Genomic DNA, 20,001 nt, shown 5'->3' on the forward strand with positions numbered 1-20,001 from the left:
ACCTCCAGACACATCATCGAATCCGCGCTGATGACTGAATGCCATCCAGATCCAGGAGAGGAGGTAAATGCAGAGCAAGGCTGTGAGGACTAACTCCCCTGAGCCCATGACCTGGGAATTGTCCAGGCTGCTGTTTTTTTAAACCACGCATCAGGCATCTATGTGACTGTAGACTCAGATACCTAAAGGGGTTCCCAGTAGCGGTGGAGCATCCCGCTTGTCTTATTTCCCACTTTTTCCAACCCCATCACTACCTGGTTCAGGGACCTTCAACCTCCTTCTGCTCTGCCCCAAATGCCTGGTTATCTCGGCAGCATATGCAAACTTGGAGAAATTCCTTTTACCTACGTACATGGGCAGGGCTCACTGCTCTGGTTCTCAGCAGCAGGGAAGAACTCATGCCAGTCCAGGTCCTGGGACTCAATCCTGGGTTCTAGCCCCTCAGCTGTGGCTAGGCAGGTCAATGTCCAGTACCTTAATCCCCTCTTGCAAAGGGGAGTCCCATACCATCTGTTTGTCCTATTGACTGTACAATGAGGCATTGTGCTGGCTGTGAACCATCAAGCTCTGCAACTCTATTTTATTGCCTTAGAAGACCTTCAGAGGCAGAAGCCATGTAAAAATAAAGTCTGAGTAGACTTTAAAGTTTTTATTATTTTATATTACACCATGACTTGCATGGAATGACCACAAAGGAGCATGCCTTCCCGGTCACGTAACTTAACCAATCGAGCCTGGCTGAGGAAGTGAGAACTCCCAGATACACAATTTAGTCCATTAGAAAGAAGGGAGGGAGCAAAGGAAAGAGAAAGAGACAGAGCATGATGATAAATAATGATCTGTCTCTTCTCTAATAGGTTAGTGGCACATTCTAAAAATGATAATAATGTGATTGAATGCAATTTCTGATTCATGGTCAAGGTCTCTATGGTAAAGGAAAGGAGTGCTGGATGTAATCAACACATATTTGATTTTCAAATATTTGACTCTCAAACACATTTTTTACCACCAAAATAAAAGGACAGAAACGATACAGACACGCTCTCTTGCCAGGTCCTTGTCAAAGCATGCACAGAAAGAATAAGCGCAAAACGTAATGGAGGCCCTCCCCACCATCCAAACAATGTACCCAGCATGGAATTCCGACAGCTGAGCTACACTTCCCCTGCCCAAACCTCAAAACCATCAGGTCGGCGGAGTCCCGTGGCAGTCGGAAGCCCCGTCTCGCTGTTCCTCAGAAGTGGCCTGTTTTTTTGCCTCTGAATCTGTGTCTGGGATGAATAATCCATGGAGATCCATGTGCAGGTCTACGTCAATGGAGGCACGGGCCAGTTCTGTAAAGCTTTTGGCATCCAGAATGAGCAGAAAAGGCAGCTTTTGGGGATCAGTAGAGACAATGGCTGATAAGATTACTCCTTTGGGGAAACAGAAAGAGACTGTCAAAGGGCAGCTTTCAATGGGAGGGGTGAATTTCTCAGCATATCCCTCTGCCCTCTTTAAATATATGTATCTAACCAAAACAGAAGGGAAGTGAATTTGACACACTGTGTAACAGAAGGGAAAGGCCTGGGAACCAGGAATCAGAAAACCTGGTTCTAGGCTGGGTGTAGCGGCTCATGCCTGTAATCCCACCACGTTGGGAGGCAGAGGTGGGTGGATTACTTGAGGTCAGGAGTTGGAGACCAGCCTGGCCAACATGGTGAAACCCCGCCTCTACTAAAAATACAAAAAATCAGCCAGGTCTGGTGGTGGGTGCTTATAATCTCAGCTACTCAGGAGACTGATAATCACTCGAACCTCGGAGGTGGAAGCTGCAGCGAGCTGAGATCGCACCATTGCCCTCCAGCCTAGGTTACGGAGTGAGGCACTCTCTAAAAAAGAAAAGAAAAGAAAAGAAAACCTGGTTTTAGCCCTGGCTGGGACCCTGACCTCTTGGAACCCCAGCCTCTTCATCTGTAGAGTGGGGATAATCTCACCTACACCCCACAGGGCTGCCAGGAGGATCTCCGGCATGGTAGATTTTGAAAGTACTCTGTAAATTATTGCTGGCATTGAAGAACGGCGTTCAGTTTTTCATTTGTTTGTTTTGTTTTGTTTTGTTTTGATAAATAGGGTCTTACTCTGTTGCCCAGGTTGGAGTGCAGTGGTACGATCACAGCTCACTGCAACTTTGATCTCTTGGGCTCATGCTATCCTCCACCTCAGCCCTCCAAGTAGCTGAGACTACTGGTACATGCCACCATGCCTGGCTAATTTTTGTATTTTTTGTAGAAATGGAGTCTCCCTATATTGCCCATGCTGGTCTTGAACTCCTGGGATCAAGCAACCTGCCCACCTTGACCTCCCAAAATGCTGGGATTACAGACATGAACCACACCTGGCTCGAGGCATGGCATTTGAAAGAGCCCAGTTCATCTCTTGCACATGCAGCAACACTAGTAAACTCATCCTTCCCCTCTGTAAAATGGAAATATTCTCAATATTCTCTCTCTCTCTCTCTCTCTCTCTCTCTCTCTCTCTCTCTCTCGTTAAATGAAATAATGCACATCAACTTCCTACAAATACTTTCAATACTTCCAGAGGCTCCCAGGTTGAAGAGCAGTTGAGCATCGTTGAAGTCAGATTGGCCTGGATTTAAATCTTACCTCTAAATGTATGGAGGATGAGACCTTGAGCAACAAGGTTCACTCTCTGAGCACCCCAACGGTAAAATGAAGACAACGATACTCCCTCCTCACTGGGAGAATGTAAAGGAAGTGTCTACCTAGCTGAGTGGTGGTCCGGCCTGCGTGGGAGGCAATGCCAGCAGTCCCCCGCCTCGGAAATGACAGTGACACAGCATAGGGTTGCTGGCAGATGTGCCATGCCATGATCAGTAGGAAGACAAGGCCTGGGTGGAAAACCACTCCCTTGTCACCTGAGGGAAGAAGCTGGCAGGCTCAAGTGGGGCAGCCTGCTCTCCCTGCAGGCGTAGGAGCCCCATCACCGGCTTGGCCAGGTGGCTTCCCACCCACAGTTCTAGTTACCCTCCTTAGCCTCCTTAGGGCTGTGGGCAGGGCATTTCTGAGAATTAAGGAGGGAAAAGACCATTCAGTCAAATGGAAACCTAGAAAATAGGGGTGAGCCACAAATACACATTTCCAGGGGTTCCGTGAAACATTTACGTGATTATACATTGTTAAAAATTTGGATCCAGACTGGGCACGGTGACTCAAGCCTGGAATCTCAGCACTTTGGGAGGCCAAGTAGATCAGATCACCTGAGGTTGGGAGTTCGAGACCAACCTGACCAACATGGAGAAACCCTGTCTCTACTAATAATACAAAAATTAGCCTAGTGTGGTGGCACATGCCCGTAATCCCAGCTACTTGGGAGGCTGAGGCATGAGAATCGCTTGAACCCAGAGGCAGAGGTTGCAGTGAGCCAAGATCGCATCATTGTATTCCAGCCTGGGCAATAAGAGTGAAACTTCATGCCCCCCCCACCAAAAAAAAAATGGATCCACGCCAGGTGCAGTGGTACATTGAACTGCAGTTTACACCTGTAATCCCAGCACTTTGGGAGGCCAAAATGGGAGGATTGCTTAAGCCCAGGAGTTTGAGACCAGCCTGGGAAACATTGTGAGACTCCTTCTCTATTAAAAATAAAAAATATTAGCTAGGCATGGTGGTGTGCTCCTATAGTTTCAGCTACTTGGTAGGCTAAGGCAGGAGGATCACTTGAGCCCAGGAGTCTGAGGTTTCAGTGAGCTATGATCATGCCACTACACTCCAGCCTGGGCAACAGAGCAAGACACCATTTCTTAAAAACATTTGTTTGGATCTAGCCATTGCAATCAGTTTTAAAACCAAGATTTTGCGTTCTGAGAGAGTTTAGTGTCACCGAATGGAAAGGAGATAGACTTTGTGCAGTGAAAAACTTAAACTTGTCTAAAGACGCGGCTGGCCTCTGTCAGCTTCTGGGAGGTCACCTCTATACCCTTGGAATGTCCTGCTTGATACAAGTATCTTTGTATATTTGGGGGCCTTAGGCCACACCAGACAGTCTATGCTTACAGTGGGATTTATGGTAGGGCCTTGGGCCACATGGTATGAGCTTGACCTCCAGAAGGATGGAAGACTAAATAAAGGTCAGACACACAGGGAGTCAGCCAGGTTTACATGACTGAGCTCCAATAAAAACTCTCCATACTGAGCCTCAGGGGAGCCTCCTGGCTGGAAATAATACTCCATGAGCATTGTTACACATCACTGTCAGGAGAAGTCAGCACTATCTGCGATCTACTGGGAGGGCATAGCTGGAAGCTCCTGCCGGGTCCCTGCTGGGCTCTGTCGTGTGCACCTTTTCCCTTCGCTAATTTTAGTCTGTATCTTTTCAATGCAGCACACCAGAACTGTGAGCATAAGCGCTTGCAGTGAGGTTGGTGATTCTAATGAATTATTGAAGCTGAAGGTTATCTTGGGGACCGTCAAACTTTGCAACTGGTATTAGAAGTAAAGGTGGTCTTGGGGACTCCCTAACCCTTTGGCTTTGACCCAGACAGACGTAGACTTCAAAGCACCCGTCTACCAGCTTTATGACCTGGGGGTGGTCAGCTGCCCCTAGATGGTGTCTCGTTGGAGGGGATCATCAGCAGCGTGCAGTGACAAGGCTTGGGTTCTTATATCTTACCATCATCCTCACCCTTGGCACCTGGCACGGGCACAAACAGGGGTTCTGCTGGCCAGCAATCGGTCTCTCTCCACTCTAAGGATGACTTTGTGAGAATGTCGTATTTTATTATCTGTACATTCAACGAAGAGAAACAGAAATCACTTGTTTGAGAGCATGCTATTCCCTGCAAATAAGATGGTATGAAGATCCATACAGAGAAGAGATGAAGCCTGTTGGATGTAGATTTTGACATAGTGTCCCATGACAGCTACCCCTGGTGAGCACAGCCAAGAAATGACAGCAGCTAACTCTCCTCCCCCAGTTTTAAACATGGCTCCTCTGGCCACCACATAGCTGATACTACACAAGGAATTCTTTTAAAATTTAAAATCTTTAAAAATTTGTTATTGTTTTTTAATAGAAAGATACGGTCTTGCTATTGTTGACCAGGCTGGTATCAAACTCCTGGCCACAAGCAATCCTCAGCCTCCCAAAGTGCTAGGATTACAGGTATGAGCCACCACACCCCACCCCAAAATTAAAATATTGAATAAATCTTGTATCTGGCATTGTACTGCAATTTTATAGGAGTTAAATAAATGAATATATTAAATGCGAACATTTAAAGTATAATACAATCACTTTGTGGCTTGAAGAATACAATTCCCTGGATCTCTCTTAATCTCTCAATAGGCCTGTTTGCCTCTAGGGTTTGGGATTAGTGGAGATTGGCTTGGGGTAGAGGGGTAGAGGCTTAATTTTTGGCTGTGTACTGTTAGCATTAAAAAAAAGATTTTTCATTTTATTATAAAAGATGAAGGTGTTAAAAAAAAAAAAGTGATACTTGCATAGCACTTAGCACAGTGCCCAGCACACAATAAGTGTTGGACAAATGATAGCTTAAGCTGCAAAATAGACCAGGCATGGTGGCTCACACCTGTAATCCCAGCACTTTGGGTGGCTGAGGCAGGAGAATCGCCTGAACCTGGGAGTTCAAGATCAGCATGGACAACGCAGCAAGATCCTGTATCTGTCTCTCTATATCTATATCTATATCTATATCTATATCTATATCTATATCTATATCTATATCTTTATCTATATATAGATATAAAGGAAAACACAACATAAAACATAAAACAAGCAAAATAAATCCTCTAAGTTTCAGCTATACCCTCTCTGCTGAAGAGGGTGAGTTCCTTAGGTCAGGGATTGGGATTACTCTCACTGACTTCCTTACCCTCAGTGTCTACCACATTGTAGCCCATAGTTGGTCCTCAATAAATATGTATTGAATAAAGAAACCGATGAATAAGCTCCAGCCATAACCTCTTCCTGGAACCTCAGCCCACTGGGTGCCACTCCCTCTCCCAGTTGTCCATCATAACTTCAAATTTATTTTGTCCAACACTGACCTCCCTCTGACCTCCTCTTTTCTGATCAACATCTCAGAAACTTAGAATTCAGCTTTGCATATAGACACAATCACTGTAGGAAATGCCTGTGAACACATAGAGGTCGGTACCTTGGTTGGGACTGGACTCCAGTGAACTCCTGCAGCAAAGACGTATCGGTATCGCTTTCCATTGTGAGTGTAATTGACCCGTGGAAGCTCTAAGCCTACAAGGAAATGAGACAGCGGATGAAGCCCCCACCACTGGGGGCTGTGAGCATCCACCCTTCATGCCAGATGGGGTAGCCTTTCCTCAGAATCTGTTCCCATGCCAAGATCCCTGAGCTTGATTTAGAGCCTGGATTGGATCAAAGGTGGTCAAAGGCAGGGGAGGGAACCTCTTGATAATTACCCCAGCTCTATTAGAAAGCGCAGGATCAAGGTACTGCAGACCTAAGTTTTAAACTGTATAAACATCTTTAATTGTACACGATAGAAATCAAAGAGAATTGCGTGATTAAAATCAGAGACTATTGCAATTTCTTAAAGCTCTTTTCAAAAACATGCTGATGTGTGTATGTGTGCACGCATGTGCACATGTATGAGGAGAAACAGGGAGCTGGCTGGGCACAGTGGCTCATGCCTGTAGTGCCAGCACTTTGGGTGGCCGAGGCAGGTGGGTCACACCAGGTCAGGAGTCTGAGACCAGCCTGGCCAACATGGTAAAACTCCAGCTCTACAAAATATACAAAGAAAAAAATTAGCCAGGTGTGGTGGCACATGCCTGTAATTCCAGCACTTTGGGAGGCCAAGGTGGGTGGATCACTCAAGGTCAGGAGTTTAAGGCCAGCCTGACCAACATGTCAAAACCACACCTCTACTAAAAATACCAAAAAAATTAGCCAGGCATGGTGGCGCATGCCTGTAATTCCAGCTACTTGGGAGGCTGAGGCAGGAGAATTGCTTGAACCCAGGAGGCAGAGGTTGCAGTGAGCAGAGATGACGCTGCTACACTCTAGCCTGGGCCACAGAGTAAGAGTTGGTCTCTCAAAAAAAAAAAAAAAAAAAAGAGAGAGAGAGAGAAAGAAAAAATAAGAAAGAAATGGGAAGTTGTGCCAGGCATGGTGGCTCATGCCTATAATCCCAACACTTTGGGAGGCTGGGAGGGGAAAATCACTTGAGGCCAGGAGTTTGAGATCAGCCTGCTCAACATGGCAAGAACACCATCTCTAAAATTAAAAAATAAAACAGAAATGGAAAACTGTGGAAAAGGGTATCAATGGAGAACAGCTAATTAAATCTGGTGAATTATATAATAACATTATGTAAAAATAACATTTTCAAATAATGTTAATAACATGGGCAAGTGCCCGTACCATAAGGTTAAGTGTAAAAGACCGGTTATAGAATTACTGTATATCCACTAGTTTACAAACAAAGAGAAAAAGTTTAGAAGCATTGCTGGGGTTGCAATTGCCTTATAGTTTATATTTTTCTATTATAGAATCTAAGTTTCTCATTATGTAAAATTTTCATCTGCTTATTTTTATGTAATCAAAAAACCTTCAAAGTTTTTCTCCACAAATGTGTATGTATTTATATATATGTATTGCATCAAATTGAATTTCTAAGTCTGAATGCTGAAATGGATGTTCGGCTCTTATGAGCTATTCCAGGTGGGTGGAGCCAACCACTGGTGAATATTCAATGTCCAAGAAGAGGAAGCAGAGGTGCCTCCATGGAGAAATGGTTACTAGGTGCAGTGGGGAGAAAAGGGGAGTGAACTATTGAGACGGGAAGGAGATGTCCAATTCCACAAATGAGAAATCATGAAACTTCCGAGGGACAGGTCCAGATGAAGGGGAGGTGGAGGGAAGACTCCCATATTTAAGAAGAAGAAGGTACTTGCAGTTGACCTCAAAGTAGGCCTGAGACTTCCATGATGCTTCTAGACCCCTCACAAAATTGGTCTGGGATCCCCCTGACCTGACACCCTCTAAATGGCCAAACACAGACCCTTGGTTAAGCAAAACAAGGCTGACCCCTGTGAATTCTTTGCAACTATTAACAGCCATGCTTTTCTTTTTTCTTTTCTTTCTTTTTTTTTTTTTTTTTTTTTTTTTTTTGAGACAGAGTCTTCTTACTCTGTCAGCCATGTCACCCAGGCTGGAGTGCAGTGGCATGATCTCGGCTCATTGCAACCTCCACCTCCTGGGTTCAAGCAATTTTCCCACCTCAACCTGCTGAGTAGCTGGGACTGCAGGTGTGGGCCACTATCCTTTGCTAATTTTTGTATTTTTTAAAAACAGACACGGGGGTTCACCACGTTATTGAGGCTGGTCTCAAACTCCTAACCTCAGGTGATCTGCCTACCTCAGCCTACCAAAGTGCTAGGATTACAAGTGTGAGCCACCACGCATGGTCCTTAACAGCCATGTTCTTGAAGAATCTTCAGGATGTGGGAAAATACTCAGGTTACATTCATTAAGCACAAAAGACAGCTTCAGAACATTCTAAATGATACGGAATGCACTATGCAAAAGTATAAGTGCAGAGGCAAAGGGCTTTGGGATAACAGAAGCCTAGGATCAGAACCTGGCTCTGCTGCCTGCCTTTTGGCAAGTTTTACGATTGTCTGAGCCTGCTTCTTAGGGCTGTTCTAATATCGCTGCCATTGGCTGGGCTCTCCCTATGGGCCAGAACCCACGCTAAGCCCTTGATGTGCATGAACAAATCTAATGTCAACAATAGCAGAATGACACTGAGGGATGAAATGAGAGCAGTCAGAGAACTCGTCGGAAGGGACCTGGCCTATGTCACACGATCCATGTATCATGGGAGGACTGGATGGGTATTCCAAAGGGCTGTCACGGGTGCAGGGATTATGAGTGGTTTATTATTATACTTTTATTTTATTTTATTTTATTTTGAGATGGAGTCTCACTCTTTTGCCAGGCTGTAGTGTAGTGATGCGATCTCAGCTCACTGCAACCACCACCTCCTGGGTTCAAGCAATTCTCCTGCCTCAGCCTCCCAAGTAGCTGGGATTACAGGCATGTGCCACAATGCCCAGATGATTTTTTGTATCTTTAGGAAAGATGGGGTTTCATCATGTTGGCCAGGTGGGTCTTGAACTCCTGACCTCGTGATCTGGCCAACTTGACTTCCTAAAGTGCTGGACTACAAGTGTGAGCCACCATGCCCGACCTATTGGTATACTTTTTAGTGTGGACAATATTATGACAATAAACAAGCATGGTCTTCTCAGGAAAAAAAAGTGATGTGGTGGGTGAGCAGGGACGGGGGTTGGTGCCTCCAGACCTGGCATCACCTATTGATTCATTTCTAAAGACTCCAAGAGAGCGAGGTGCCTTCCAGAACTGGTTATGGGATCCATGGGATGCCTTCTTCAGAAGTGGATTCTTAGGTCAAATCCAAGTGTCACCCTAAAATAGCGCCCAGGTCTGTGTGCCCTTCCAGATGCCCAAACCTCCTGGAATGAGGTGGTTGAGTGGAACAAGGCTCTTGGGGTTTTCTTTGTTTGGAGGTAAAGTCTCTGTTGCCCAGGCTGGAGTGCAATGGCACAATCTCGGTTCACTGCAACCTCCGTCTCCTGGGCTCGAGTGATTCTCATGCTTCAGCCTCCTGAGCAGCGGGGACCACAGGTGTGTGCCACCACATCCTGCTAATTTTTGTGTTTTTAGTAGACATGGGGTTTTGTCATGTTGCCCAGGCTGGTCCCAAACTCCTGGCCTCAAGTGATCTGCCCCTTGGCCTCCCAAAGTGCTGGTCCTACAGGTGTGAGCTACCATGCCCGACCTCACCCACTGCCTTCCTAGAAAGCATGTAAAGATAGAGAAAAAAGAAATGTTCCCAGATGCTTTACATCGGGACATCCCAAGAGACTTTCCTCTTTGCCCCTTGTCCATGCACAGGAGGAAAGTATTATGTAAAGAGGCCTCTGGGGTCCCCATGAAAATCTGCCCCTTCTGTAAACTCAGGACAAGAGGATGCATTTTACCTTCACAAAGAAATTCCGGCTGGCAGTAGACTTGGCCATCTTGTTCCTTCAGGGCTGTTGCTGTTGTAGATGCCACTTTGATTAAATTTGAGCCCACTTCTGCATTCTGAAAAAATTCAAACTTGTAATTCAGAACAAACATTTGCTTCACTGTACAAATACTTAAAAAAGGCTTGAATACAAGTCATCTTGGTTTAGCCTCACATTAACCATAGGAAGCAGCTCTTCTCCTGTTGTTATTCTTAGTCTCGGTTTAAAAAATGAAGATTGGCAATTTGAGATGACTTCTCCAAGGTCACTTACCCGGTAGATGACAGGACTCATTTCTTTTATTCTGAGCCTGCCTTATCCCTCACAGGGAAAATTAATGCGCTTCTAAGAGTAAGTTCTTACTTTTAAAGTATAGGATGATTCACCTATAAAAAGCTGCATCAGTCATTAAAAGGATGCTTCTAAAGAGTTTACAACAACATGGGAAATGCTTATCACCTAATACCAAGTAAAAGCAGCCATCAGAACAAACTGCAAATGCAGTCTGAACTCAACCAGATTTTTAAAATTATATTGAGACACAGAAATATAACAAATGTGTGTGTGTATAATTTTTTTTTTTTGGGGTCCGACTCTTGTCCAGGCTAGAGTTTACAATGCAGTGGCATGATCTTGGCTTACTGCAACCTCTGCCTCCCAGGTTCAAGCGACACTTCTGCCTCAGCCTCCTGAGTATCTGGGATTACAGGTGCATGCCACCATGCCTAATTTCTGTATTTTTAGTGGAGATGGGGTTTCATCATGTTGGCCAGGTTGGTCTCAAAATCCTGAACTCACATGATCTGCCCTCCCTGGCCTCCCAAAGTGCTGGGATTACAGGCATGAGCCACGATGACCAGCCCAAAATATAACAAATATTAACAATACAATCGATGGTGAGATTATGGGGCACTTCAATTTCTTTTTTCTATGCTTCTCTTAATTTTCTCCTAGGAAATGTTATCACTGCAGAAATAAAAACAAACATACAATAAATTCAGTGGAAAAACAACCTTCAAGGACATTCCTTGGTCTCAAGTTACAATCAGACTTTGCCGTGTTCAGAAGATACTGCCATCAGTATTAGCGAGGAGAGTGATTAACACTATTAAATAGTTATCAAGCATCTCCTACTCCCTGTTTCCCTGATGTACTAACCACAGGACCTTGGGTAAGTCACTTCACCCCTCTACAGTTCAGTTTCCTTATGTGTATAACAATAGCACACACATCTTTGAGTTATGGTGCAGATTAGAAGACATCATCTGCGCAAATGATTTACAAGAATGTCTGCTTAACAGTAAGTGCTAGACAAATGTCAGCTGCTTCTGTTGATGACATTGTTGTTGTTATACTATGATTACCACACTACTACTATTATCACTAATTATTATTATTATATTGGTTACACTACTATTGGAGGTGAGTACAGGTTAGAGGTGAAGATACTGCGGAACAAGACTATGGAAGATTATCATTATGGTTGACTTCTCATTTAAACTTGTCTCTACTTTCTAGATTGTCCGAGATGGCTTCTATTTTATTTTGGGACAGGGTCTTGCTCTGTTGCCCAGGCTAGAGTGCAGTGATGTGATTATAGCTCACTGTAGCCTTAAACTCTCAGGCTCACATGATCCTTTCACCTCAGCCTCCTGAGAAGCCGGGACTATAGGCATGTGTCACCATACCTGCTTAATTTTTGTATTTTTTTGTAGAGACAGAATCTCACAGTGTTGCCCAGGCTGGTCTCAAACTCCTAGGCTAAAGGGAACCTCCTCTCTTGGCCTCCCAAAGTGCCAGGATTACAGGCATGAGCCATTACACCTGGATTGAAATGGGTTTTATAATTAAAACCAATTTTAGGGATAGCAGCATTTTTGTTGAAGAGCATGAAAAGTTTACTGCAACTTAGCAGTTAAACTGCAAGGGTCCTCAGAAATTTGTTTAATTCAGTCTGGAGTTGTCGAAGAGGTAACTGAGGCCTAGAGAAGGAAAGGGACTGGTCCAAAGTCTCACAGAGAAAAGCAAAGCCTGGGCCCAGGGCCTTCGCATTGGGATTCTTTGGTGTTGCTGGTAGAGGGCAAAGGCAGTGCAAAAGCCCCGAGGCTGGCTCTTTCCCATCCCTGGAGGTCTCAGAAGGAACACCCCCTTCCCTAACAACTCCATCTGAACCTGCAGTGTCTCCAAGGCACCCGCCCCGAGCTGTCACGGTCTCCTCTATGAAGCTGTTTTCCTCCTTTTAGCTTCTCTGCCCCATGAAACCAGGGACTAGATTTTGCTCAGTGCCTGACACCTAGTGCCAGGAAGTAACTGCTGAATGAATGAGTGAATGCACAACTCAGTAAGCTTTTCTGTTGGCTGTCAAGGGGCAAGATGTGTTCTGCAGGGTGGCTGTAAGAATCAAATGAGAGGAAATGCATGGACACAGGAGCCTAGCACCTGGCACGTCGGTGGTGTCTTATCAACAGAAACATTCAGCCAGGTGCGGTGGCTCACGTCTGTAATCCTAGCACTTTGGGAGGGCGAGGTGAGTGGATCACAAGATCAGGAGTTCGAGACCAGCCTGGCCAACATGGTGAAACCCCGTTTCTACTGAAAATACAAAAATTAGTGGAGAGTGGTGGCATGTGCCCGTAGTCCCAGCTACTCAGGAGGCTGATGCAGGAGAATCACTTGAACCCAGGAGGCAGAGAATGCAGTAAGCTGAGATTTTGCCACTGCATTCCAGCCTGGGCAACAGTATGAGACTCGATCTCAAAAAAAAAAAAAAAAAAAAAAAAAAAAAAGTAAAAAAAAACCCAACAAAACAAAACATGAACATTCAATTCCTCCACCTGCATGGCTCTGCAAGCTGGTGGGAGGCCCTACCTGGTACCTTGCTAAGCACGTGACAGCAATAGGCCTCTGGGCACGTCCCACCCTTGATTCTTAGGGAGTTGGTCTGCAGAGACAACTTATAACTCCAGCCCCAAACTGGTCGGACTGGTTGAGGGATAGACTGAATTTTTCCACGCACAGCAATAACGAACATGACTTGGCTGCTTTTGGTGGCCAGCATGCTCAGTTTTAGGAAGACATCACTTTCCAGCCAGAATTCAGCAACATCTTGCAAGCTTGCACTGAAATCCCTACAGTTAAGGGAACTCCCATGAGAAGTAGTCATCACAGTCAACCCCCAGAATGCTGCTTGCCAGGTGAAATTCAACACTACAATTTTCTGTGCAAATTTGAGCAGACCTCTCTTCCTCGGAGCTGGCTTCCTCATCTGTGTAAAATCAGGATGGCGATTCATAACTTTTAGAATGGTGCTGGGGATAAGTGAGGTGGCTTCCACCTGCATCTGAACATTATGTTAGGATTACATTAAATAATGGTTCCGAAAACTAGGCTGGTCCACGGCCAGACACATCATAAAGCCAGACAGGCATACAGTCCAATTCCAGCTCAAATCCCAGGGATAAGTCTACAAAGTTGGGCAAGTAACTTTCTCATCTGTAGATGTGGGAGATCATAAATAATTTAGAACGTTGTGATGCAGATCAGCGAAGCATTTAACAGTCCCTAATATTCGTAGGAACCAGTAGGAGAGTACAAGTGGAGGTCCACCTACACTCTGTCTACATACACCCAGCAAATTAAGTCAAACGCCATCTCTCTCTCCACCTTGACACATAGCTCTTCACAATGTTGTGGAACTGGCTGTCCCAAATGGCAACTACTAGCCGTACATGGCAATTTAAATTTTATTTAATTGTACTGCTTTAGGAAGACATCACTTTCTAGCCAGAATTCAGCAACTCCAGCTTCCACATTAAAAATTTACTTTTTGGCCAGGTGTGGTGGCTCATGCCTATAATCCCAGCTCTTTGGGAATCCAAGATGAACAGATCACAAGATCAGGAGTTTGAGACCAGCCTGGCCAACATGATGAAAACTTCTCTACTAAAAATACAAAAATTAGCCAGGCATGGTGGTGGGGGCCTATAATTCCAGCTACTTGGGAGGTTGAGGCAGGAGAATTACTTGAATCTGGGAGGCGAAGGTTGCAGTGAGCAGAGATCATGCCACTGCACTCCAACCTGGGCGACAGAGCAAGACTCTGTCTTGAGAGAAAAAAAATTTTTTAAAGATTTACTTTTTTAAACTTTTATTTATTTTATTATTATTATTTTGAGACTGAGTCTCACTTTGTTGTATAGGCTGAAATGTGGTGACACGATCGTGGGTCACTGCAACTTCAACCTCCCGGGTTCAAGCAATTCCTCTGCCTCAGCCTCCTGAGTAGCTGAGATTACAGGCATGTGCCACCATACCTGGTTAATTTTTGGATTTTTAGTAGAGACAGGATTTCATCATGTTGGCCAGGCTGGTCTTGAACTCCTGACCTTAGGTGATCCATCTGTCTTGGCCTCCCAAAGTGCTGGGATTACAGGCATGAGCCACTGTGCCCAGCCTTCATTTTAATTTTAAAATAACCTAAAGTAAAAATAAAAATTCAGTTTCTTAGCTGTGCCAGCCACATTTCAAGTGTACAATAACACCTGTGGTTAGTAGCTACCATGCTGGACAGACAGAATGTTCCAGCAATGCACTGTGCTGGTCTGAAAGGATGACTGTGCATTTAGAACCCAGGACTCCTTGGAGCTATGAGCTGGAATAAGGCAGTCTCTGGGCCTTGGCTCCTCCCTGCCTCATCCCAGGCTCCATCCCTAACTATGTGGATGCCCCAGCCAGCACAACCAAGCCAACAGGCAGCCCTGTCCACCCTGCGGGCCTGCGGTGGGGACAGCACAGTGGCACAGTCTGCTTTTAGAAAGACAGATATTTGGCCGGGCACGGTGGCTCAAGCCTGTAATCCCAGCATTTTGGGAGGCCGAGGCGGGTGGATCACAAGGTCAAGAGATCGAGACCATCCTGGTCAACATGGTGAAACCCCATCTCTACTAAAAATATAAAAAATTAGCTGGGCATGGTGGCGCGTGCCTGTAATCCCAGCTACTCGGGAGGCTGAGGCAGGAGAATTGCCTGAACCCAGGAGGCAGAGGTTGCAGTGAGCTGAGATAGTGCCATTGCACTCCAGCCTGGGTAAGGAGAGCAAAACTCTGTCTCAAAAAAAAAAAAAAAAAAAAAAAAAAAAGCCGGGCGCGGTGGCTCAAGCCTGTAATCCCAGCACTTTGGGAGGCCGAGGCGGGTGGATCACGAGGTCAAGAGATCGAGACCATCCTGGTCAACATGGTGAAACCCCGTCTCTACTAAAAATACTGAAAATTAGCTGGGCATGGTGGCGTGTGCCTGTAATCCCAGCTACTCAGGAGGCTGAGGCAGGAGAATTGCCTGAACCCAGGAGGCGGAGGTTGTGGTGAGCCGAGATCGCGCCATTGCACTCCAGCCTGGGTAACAAGAGCGAAACTCCGTCTCAAAAAAAAAAAAAAAAAAAAAAGAAAGAAAGACAGATACTGGAAGCAAGCCTGGGCCCTTCAGGGGCTTCTGGTATCCCATGTGTCCAGAGCATGGTTGGGGTGAGGGTGGGAATGCCCATCTGGGTAGGTAGAATGCCTTGGCCCTGTGAACTCACCCTGTGGACTAGGGACCCTGCTAGAGAAAGTAAGGCCAGACCACAGTCCTCCAAGGTGCCAAACCCAGATCAGGGGCCCCTCTTGCCAGGGTCTAAGAGCAGAAAAGGCATTGAACACAGAGCCTGGCACCTAGCCAGTCCTCCATGAACGGTGGCTTCTCTTATTTGAGTGTCTGCATTTGTGCATTTGGAGACAGAAACCAAACCCAGTGATCCAATTGTCAAAGCCACTCCTTACGGGTCCAAAGTGCTCCCGCCTGTGAATGCCCCTTAGGCATGGGTGCACACAAATCTAGGGCCTCCCATGGTGCCCTTAAGGACCAGGGCAGGGCTGAGGCCCAGATGACCCACCCCTGCTCACACCCCTCCCAGTCGCTCCCTGCCCCTGCTGAGCCCTGCCTCGGGCACCCCCACACTGCCCTGCATAAACAGGCCTGTGGTGCCCAGAGGCCCTGCTGGCCCCACCTTCCTTTGACCCCAGCCAGCCCCAGAGCAAGAGAATCTGGGACACCCGGGACCTCCTGGCCTTTTAAATAGAATTTGCTATTGCCTGTTCTATGTGGGAAGCACTTTTCACTTGGGACAGGTTCCAAAGGCTAAAGGAAGATACTGTGCCCTTTAAAGACCTTGTTTCACATTTTTCATGTATTCATCATTCATTCATTCATTTCAAATATTTAAGAGCACCCTCTGAGTGCAGCAGATGAACTGCTGATGAGACAGAGTCCTGTCCTCTCAGAACTCAGGCTTGAACAGGAAGAGGGAAATGAACAAGTTACTTACACTTGAGATAAATGTTGAGAAAGAGCTACAAGGCACCATTCGAGGATACGGACTCATCTGCCGGGTCATGCGGCTGAGCCCCAACCTCAGAGGTTCTCTTCCACAACTGCACAGCAGAATTGGGGGTAGGGGTGGGGAGATCTACACCACACCTGGGCCTGGGCTCCACCCCTGGAGCTGCTGGCTTCCATGGTCTGGGCTGAAGCTAAGGCCCAGACACGGGGATCTCAGGGATCTCTAGGGGGTCCCAACATGCAGGCAGCCAGGGAGCAGGAGTATCAGCCCAGGAGGACAGGGTTGTAGGCAGAGGGGACAGCAATGTTGCAAAGACCTCAGGCCCAGAGGTCATCTGAGTAAGGCCAGCATCTCTCTGAGGTTCCTTCTCTGATAGTTTGCATGGGATGGAGCCAGAGCCGCTGGATCTGGGCATGTAAGGCCCTGTCCGCCTGCCTTCTTGATTTCAATATGCCACTTGAAAGTGCAAGAAGACATGTTTAAGGGACAATAAGTAGCAATTAAAAAACATGGCCAGAGCGACCCAGCCCCAGGCTTGCTTTCCTTTGCTAGTTTGAAAGCAGCAGATGGTTCACATGACTGCTTTCTTTTATCCTATTTATTTTATTTTTAGATGGAGTCTTGCTTTGTCTTGCCTAGCCTGGATGCAGTGGCATGATCTTGGCTCACTGCAGCCTCCACTTCCTGGGTTCAAGCGATTCTCCTGCCTCAGCCTCCCAGGTAGCTACGATTATAGGCAGCTGCCACCACGCCCAACTAATTTTTGTGTTTTTAGTCGAGATGGGGTTTCACCATGTTGGCCAGGCTGGTCTTGAACTCCTGACCTCAGGTGATCTCCCACCGGGGCCTCAAGTGTTGAGATTACAGGTGGGAACCACTGTGCCTGACCACGTGATGGTTTTTAAAGATAAACAAGCTAACATTCTTAGCTTGGTTCCAAGGAAGCAAACCATTCTTGGGTGTGATAAAAAGTTATACAACCTAGCAAGGTGTCACAGTGGGAGGGAGCGTGTTCCACTCTGTGTACCATTCCTGGGCTGAGGTCAGCCTTGTGACTTGCTACCTCTATGCCTTGTCACCCCCTCAGTACTTCCTGGAACCAGGAGACAGTCCGAGGGGCTGCACTGCGGTGCTTCTGGGACCAAGGAGTGCAGGGGCCCAGGGCTGGTGTGCTGATTTCATGGGACATGGCTCTTCATCCAATAGCCCTGAGTCACATGGGGCAGAAATTCAATGCCTTATTCTCTTCCAGTCATTCTGACTAGGTCAAGGGGAGTGTCAGTGAGGTGCGACAATGTTTTTAACGCCTAATACTTTTAAAACTTCGCTTTTTCACAGAGAGATCAGGTCTTGGCAATCCACAGCACTCTGGCTGGAGCGCAAGACCTCGGCTTTATTTCTATTATCTTCTTCTCATGCTTGTCTTCTCTGAGTGCAGTGAGCATTGCCAGCTTTTCACTGGGTGGTGATGTGTTTCCTTTCAAATGAGTTAAGTAGAGAGTGAACTGATTGAAACAAACCAAAAAAAAAAAAAAAAAAAAAGGATTTTAAATTAAATGGTAAGTAGAGATAAAATATGGTAAAAACTGTGGCAGAGATACACAAATGACCATGGGTGGGAAAATGCTGGAGAGATGGGAGAGGACCCCAGCTTTGGAGTCAGACAAACCTAGGTTCAAATGCCAGCTTCCCTGCCTTGTGGCTGGGAGTGTGGCTGAATTCCCACACTGGGAAACTGGGTGGTGAGGGTGGGAGAAGGCTCCCTGGATACTGAAGGACCATCTGCCAAGCCTGCGGAGCCCCAAGTGTGGCCCATCTGAGGCTCTTTCCTAGGAGTTAGAGCTACTGAGAAGAGCTGAATAGAGAGTAGTTTGTAACTACCCCTTTGTAACTAATTAGTTTACTTTGTATACTTTGTAACGACTCCCTCCTGGTTACTCTGAGGCTCTTTCCTAGGAGTTAGGGCTACTGGCTAGAATAGCAGGATAGAGAAGAATTTGTTAACTACTCCTTTCTTTGTACAATTTGTATACTTTTTACTACTTTGTATACTTTTTAACTACTCCTCCCTAGTTACAAACAGGGGTTTAGGGCTGGCTGCAATGGCTCATGCCTATAATCCGAGCACTGAGGTTAGGAGTTCCAGATTAGCCTGCCCAACATGGTAAAATCCTGTCTCTACTAAAAATATAAACAAACAAACAAAAAATTAGCTGGGCATGCTGGCACGTGCCTGTAATCCCAGATTCTTGGGAAGCTGAGACAGGATAATTGCTTGAACCCATGAGGCAGAGGATGCAGTAAGCCAAGATTAAACCACTGCACTCCAGCCTGGGTGACAGAGCGAGACTCCATTTCAAAATAAATAAATAAATAAAATAAAATAAAAAGGGGGTTTAGAGACAGACTGGGGCAGGTTCTGGCCTTGGCCTTGCCTCTCTAAGCTGTGTGACCTTGGGCACATTTCTTGACTTCTCTGAGCTTCAGTTTGTCCATCTGTACAATGAGGCTTCTACAGAAACGTTTCCCACATGTTGTTTTGATCATTAAGTGAGGTAAGAAAAACAGAATGCTTAGCAAAGTACCTGGCATATAACATGCATTTAGTCAATGTCAGCCATCAACATTTAATTGAATTTGGTTTCATTTAAGTTAATTAAGTCATGAAGTCAGTGAGTTCTGCAGCCAGAAGTCTTTGTAAGCCTCCCTAAGTCAAGCCCAGAACCTTGGCCACATCACCCTAATTGGGGATAATGTCTGGCTGGTGGTCATTCTTAGCGCAAGAATGGAACTTTTCAACATCAGGGAATGGTGTAAGCAAATGGGGATGAATCCCTGCCACCAACAATTAGGCAAATATTTAAAAAGATGTTTCAAAGAATATTTAACATCACGGAGAGATGTTTAGATATAGAAATAGGTAGAAAAGCAGTCTGCAAGATACTATGTACCTATTCAGCCATAAAAAGAAATGAAGCACTGGCTGGGCATGGTGGCTCATGCCTGTAATCCCAGCACTCTGGGAGACAGAGGCAGGCAGATCACCTGAGCTCAGGAGATTGAAAGCAGCCTGGGCAACATGGCGAAACCCCATCTCTACTAAAAATACAAAAATCAGCCATGTGTGGTGGTGCACACCTGTAACCCAGCTACTTGGGAGGCTGAGGCACAAGAATTGCTTGAATGTGGGAGGCAGAGGTTGCAGTGAGCCGAGGTTACACCACTGCACTCCAGTCTGGGCAGCACAGCTACATTCTGCCTCAAAACAAACAAACCAGAAAAAGCAACAACAGCAACAAAAATCAAAGCAGCGCAGATCCAGACTGCAACACAGATGAGCCTTGACAACACTGTGCTATGTGAAAGAAGCCAGACACAAAGGCCCACCTATTGTAAGACTCCATTTATATGGGATGACTAGGACGGGCAAGTCCACAGAGACAGACAGCAGATGGGAGTTTGCCCGGGATGGGGGAGGGGAGGACTAGGAGGTGATGGCTAAGGAGCATGGGGTGTGTTTTGGAGGTGGTG

General features: G+C 46.1%; 1 protein-coding gene across 2 annotated transcripts in view; it reads right to left on the reverse strand.

Moving 5' to 3' along the window:
• Positions 1-617: 617 nt before the first annotated feature.
• Positions 618-20,001, reverse strand: part of BCO1 (beta-carotene oxygenase 1) — a 54,476-nt gene continuing 35,092 nt past the window's right edge. For both annotated transcript variants that reach the window (XM_003938065.4, XM_074404702.1), the window contains 4 exons: positions 10,068-10,173; positions 6,179-6,273; positions 4,672-4,783; positions 618-1,415 (listed from right to left, as the gene is read on the reverse strand). In XM_003938065.4, the coding sequence (XP_003938114.3) occupies positions 1,186-1,415; positions 4,672-4,783; positions 6,179-6,273; positions 10,068-10,173 (543 nt within the window). In that variant the 3' untranslated portion in view covers positions 618-1,185. The remainder of the gene's footprint in view (positions 1,416-4,671; positions 4,784-6,178; positions 6,274-10,067; positions 10,174-20,001) is intronic.

This window comes from Saimiri boliviensis, chromosome 1 (assembly GCF_048565385.1).
Source record: "Saimiri boliviensis isolate mSaiBol1 chromosome 1, mSaiBol1.pri, whole genome shotgun sequence".
Lineage (NCBI taxonomy): Eukaryota > Metazoa > Chordata > Mammalia > Primates > Cebidae > Saimiri > Saimiri boliviensis.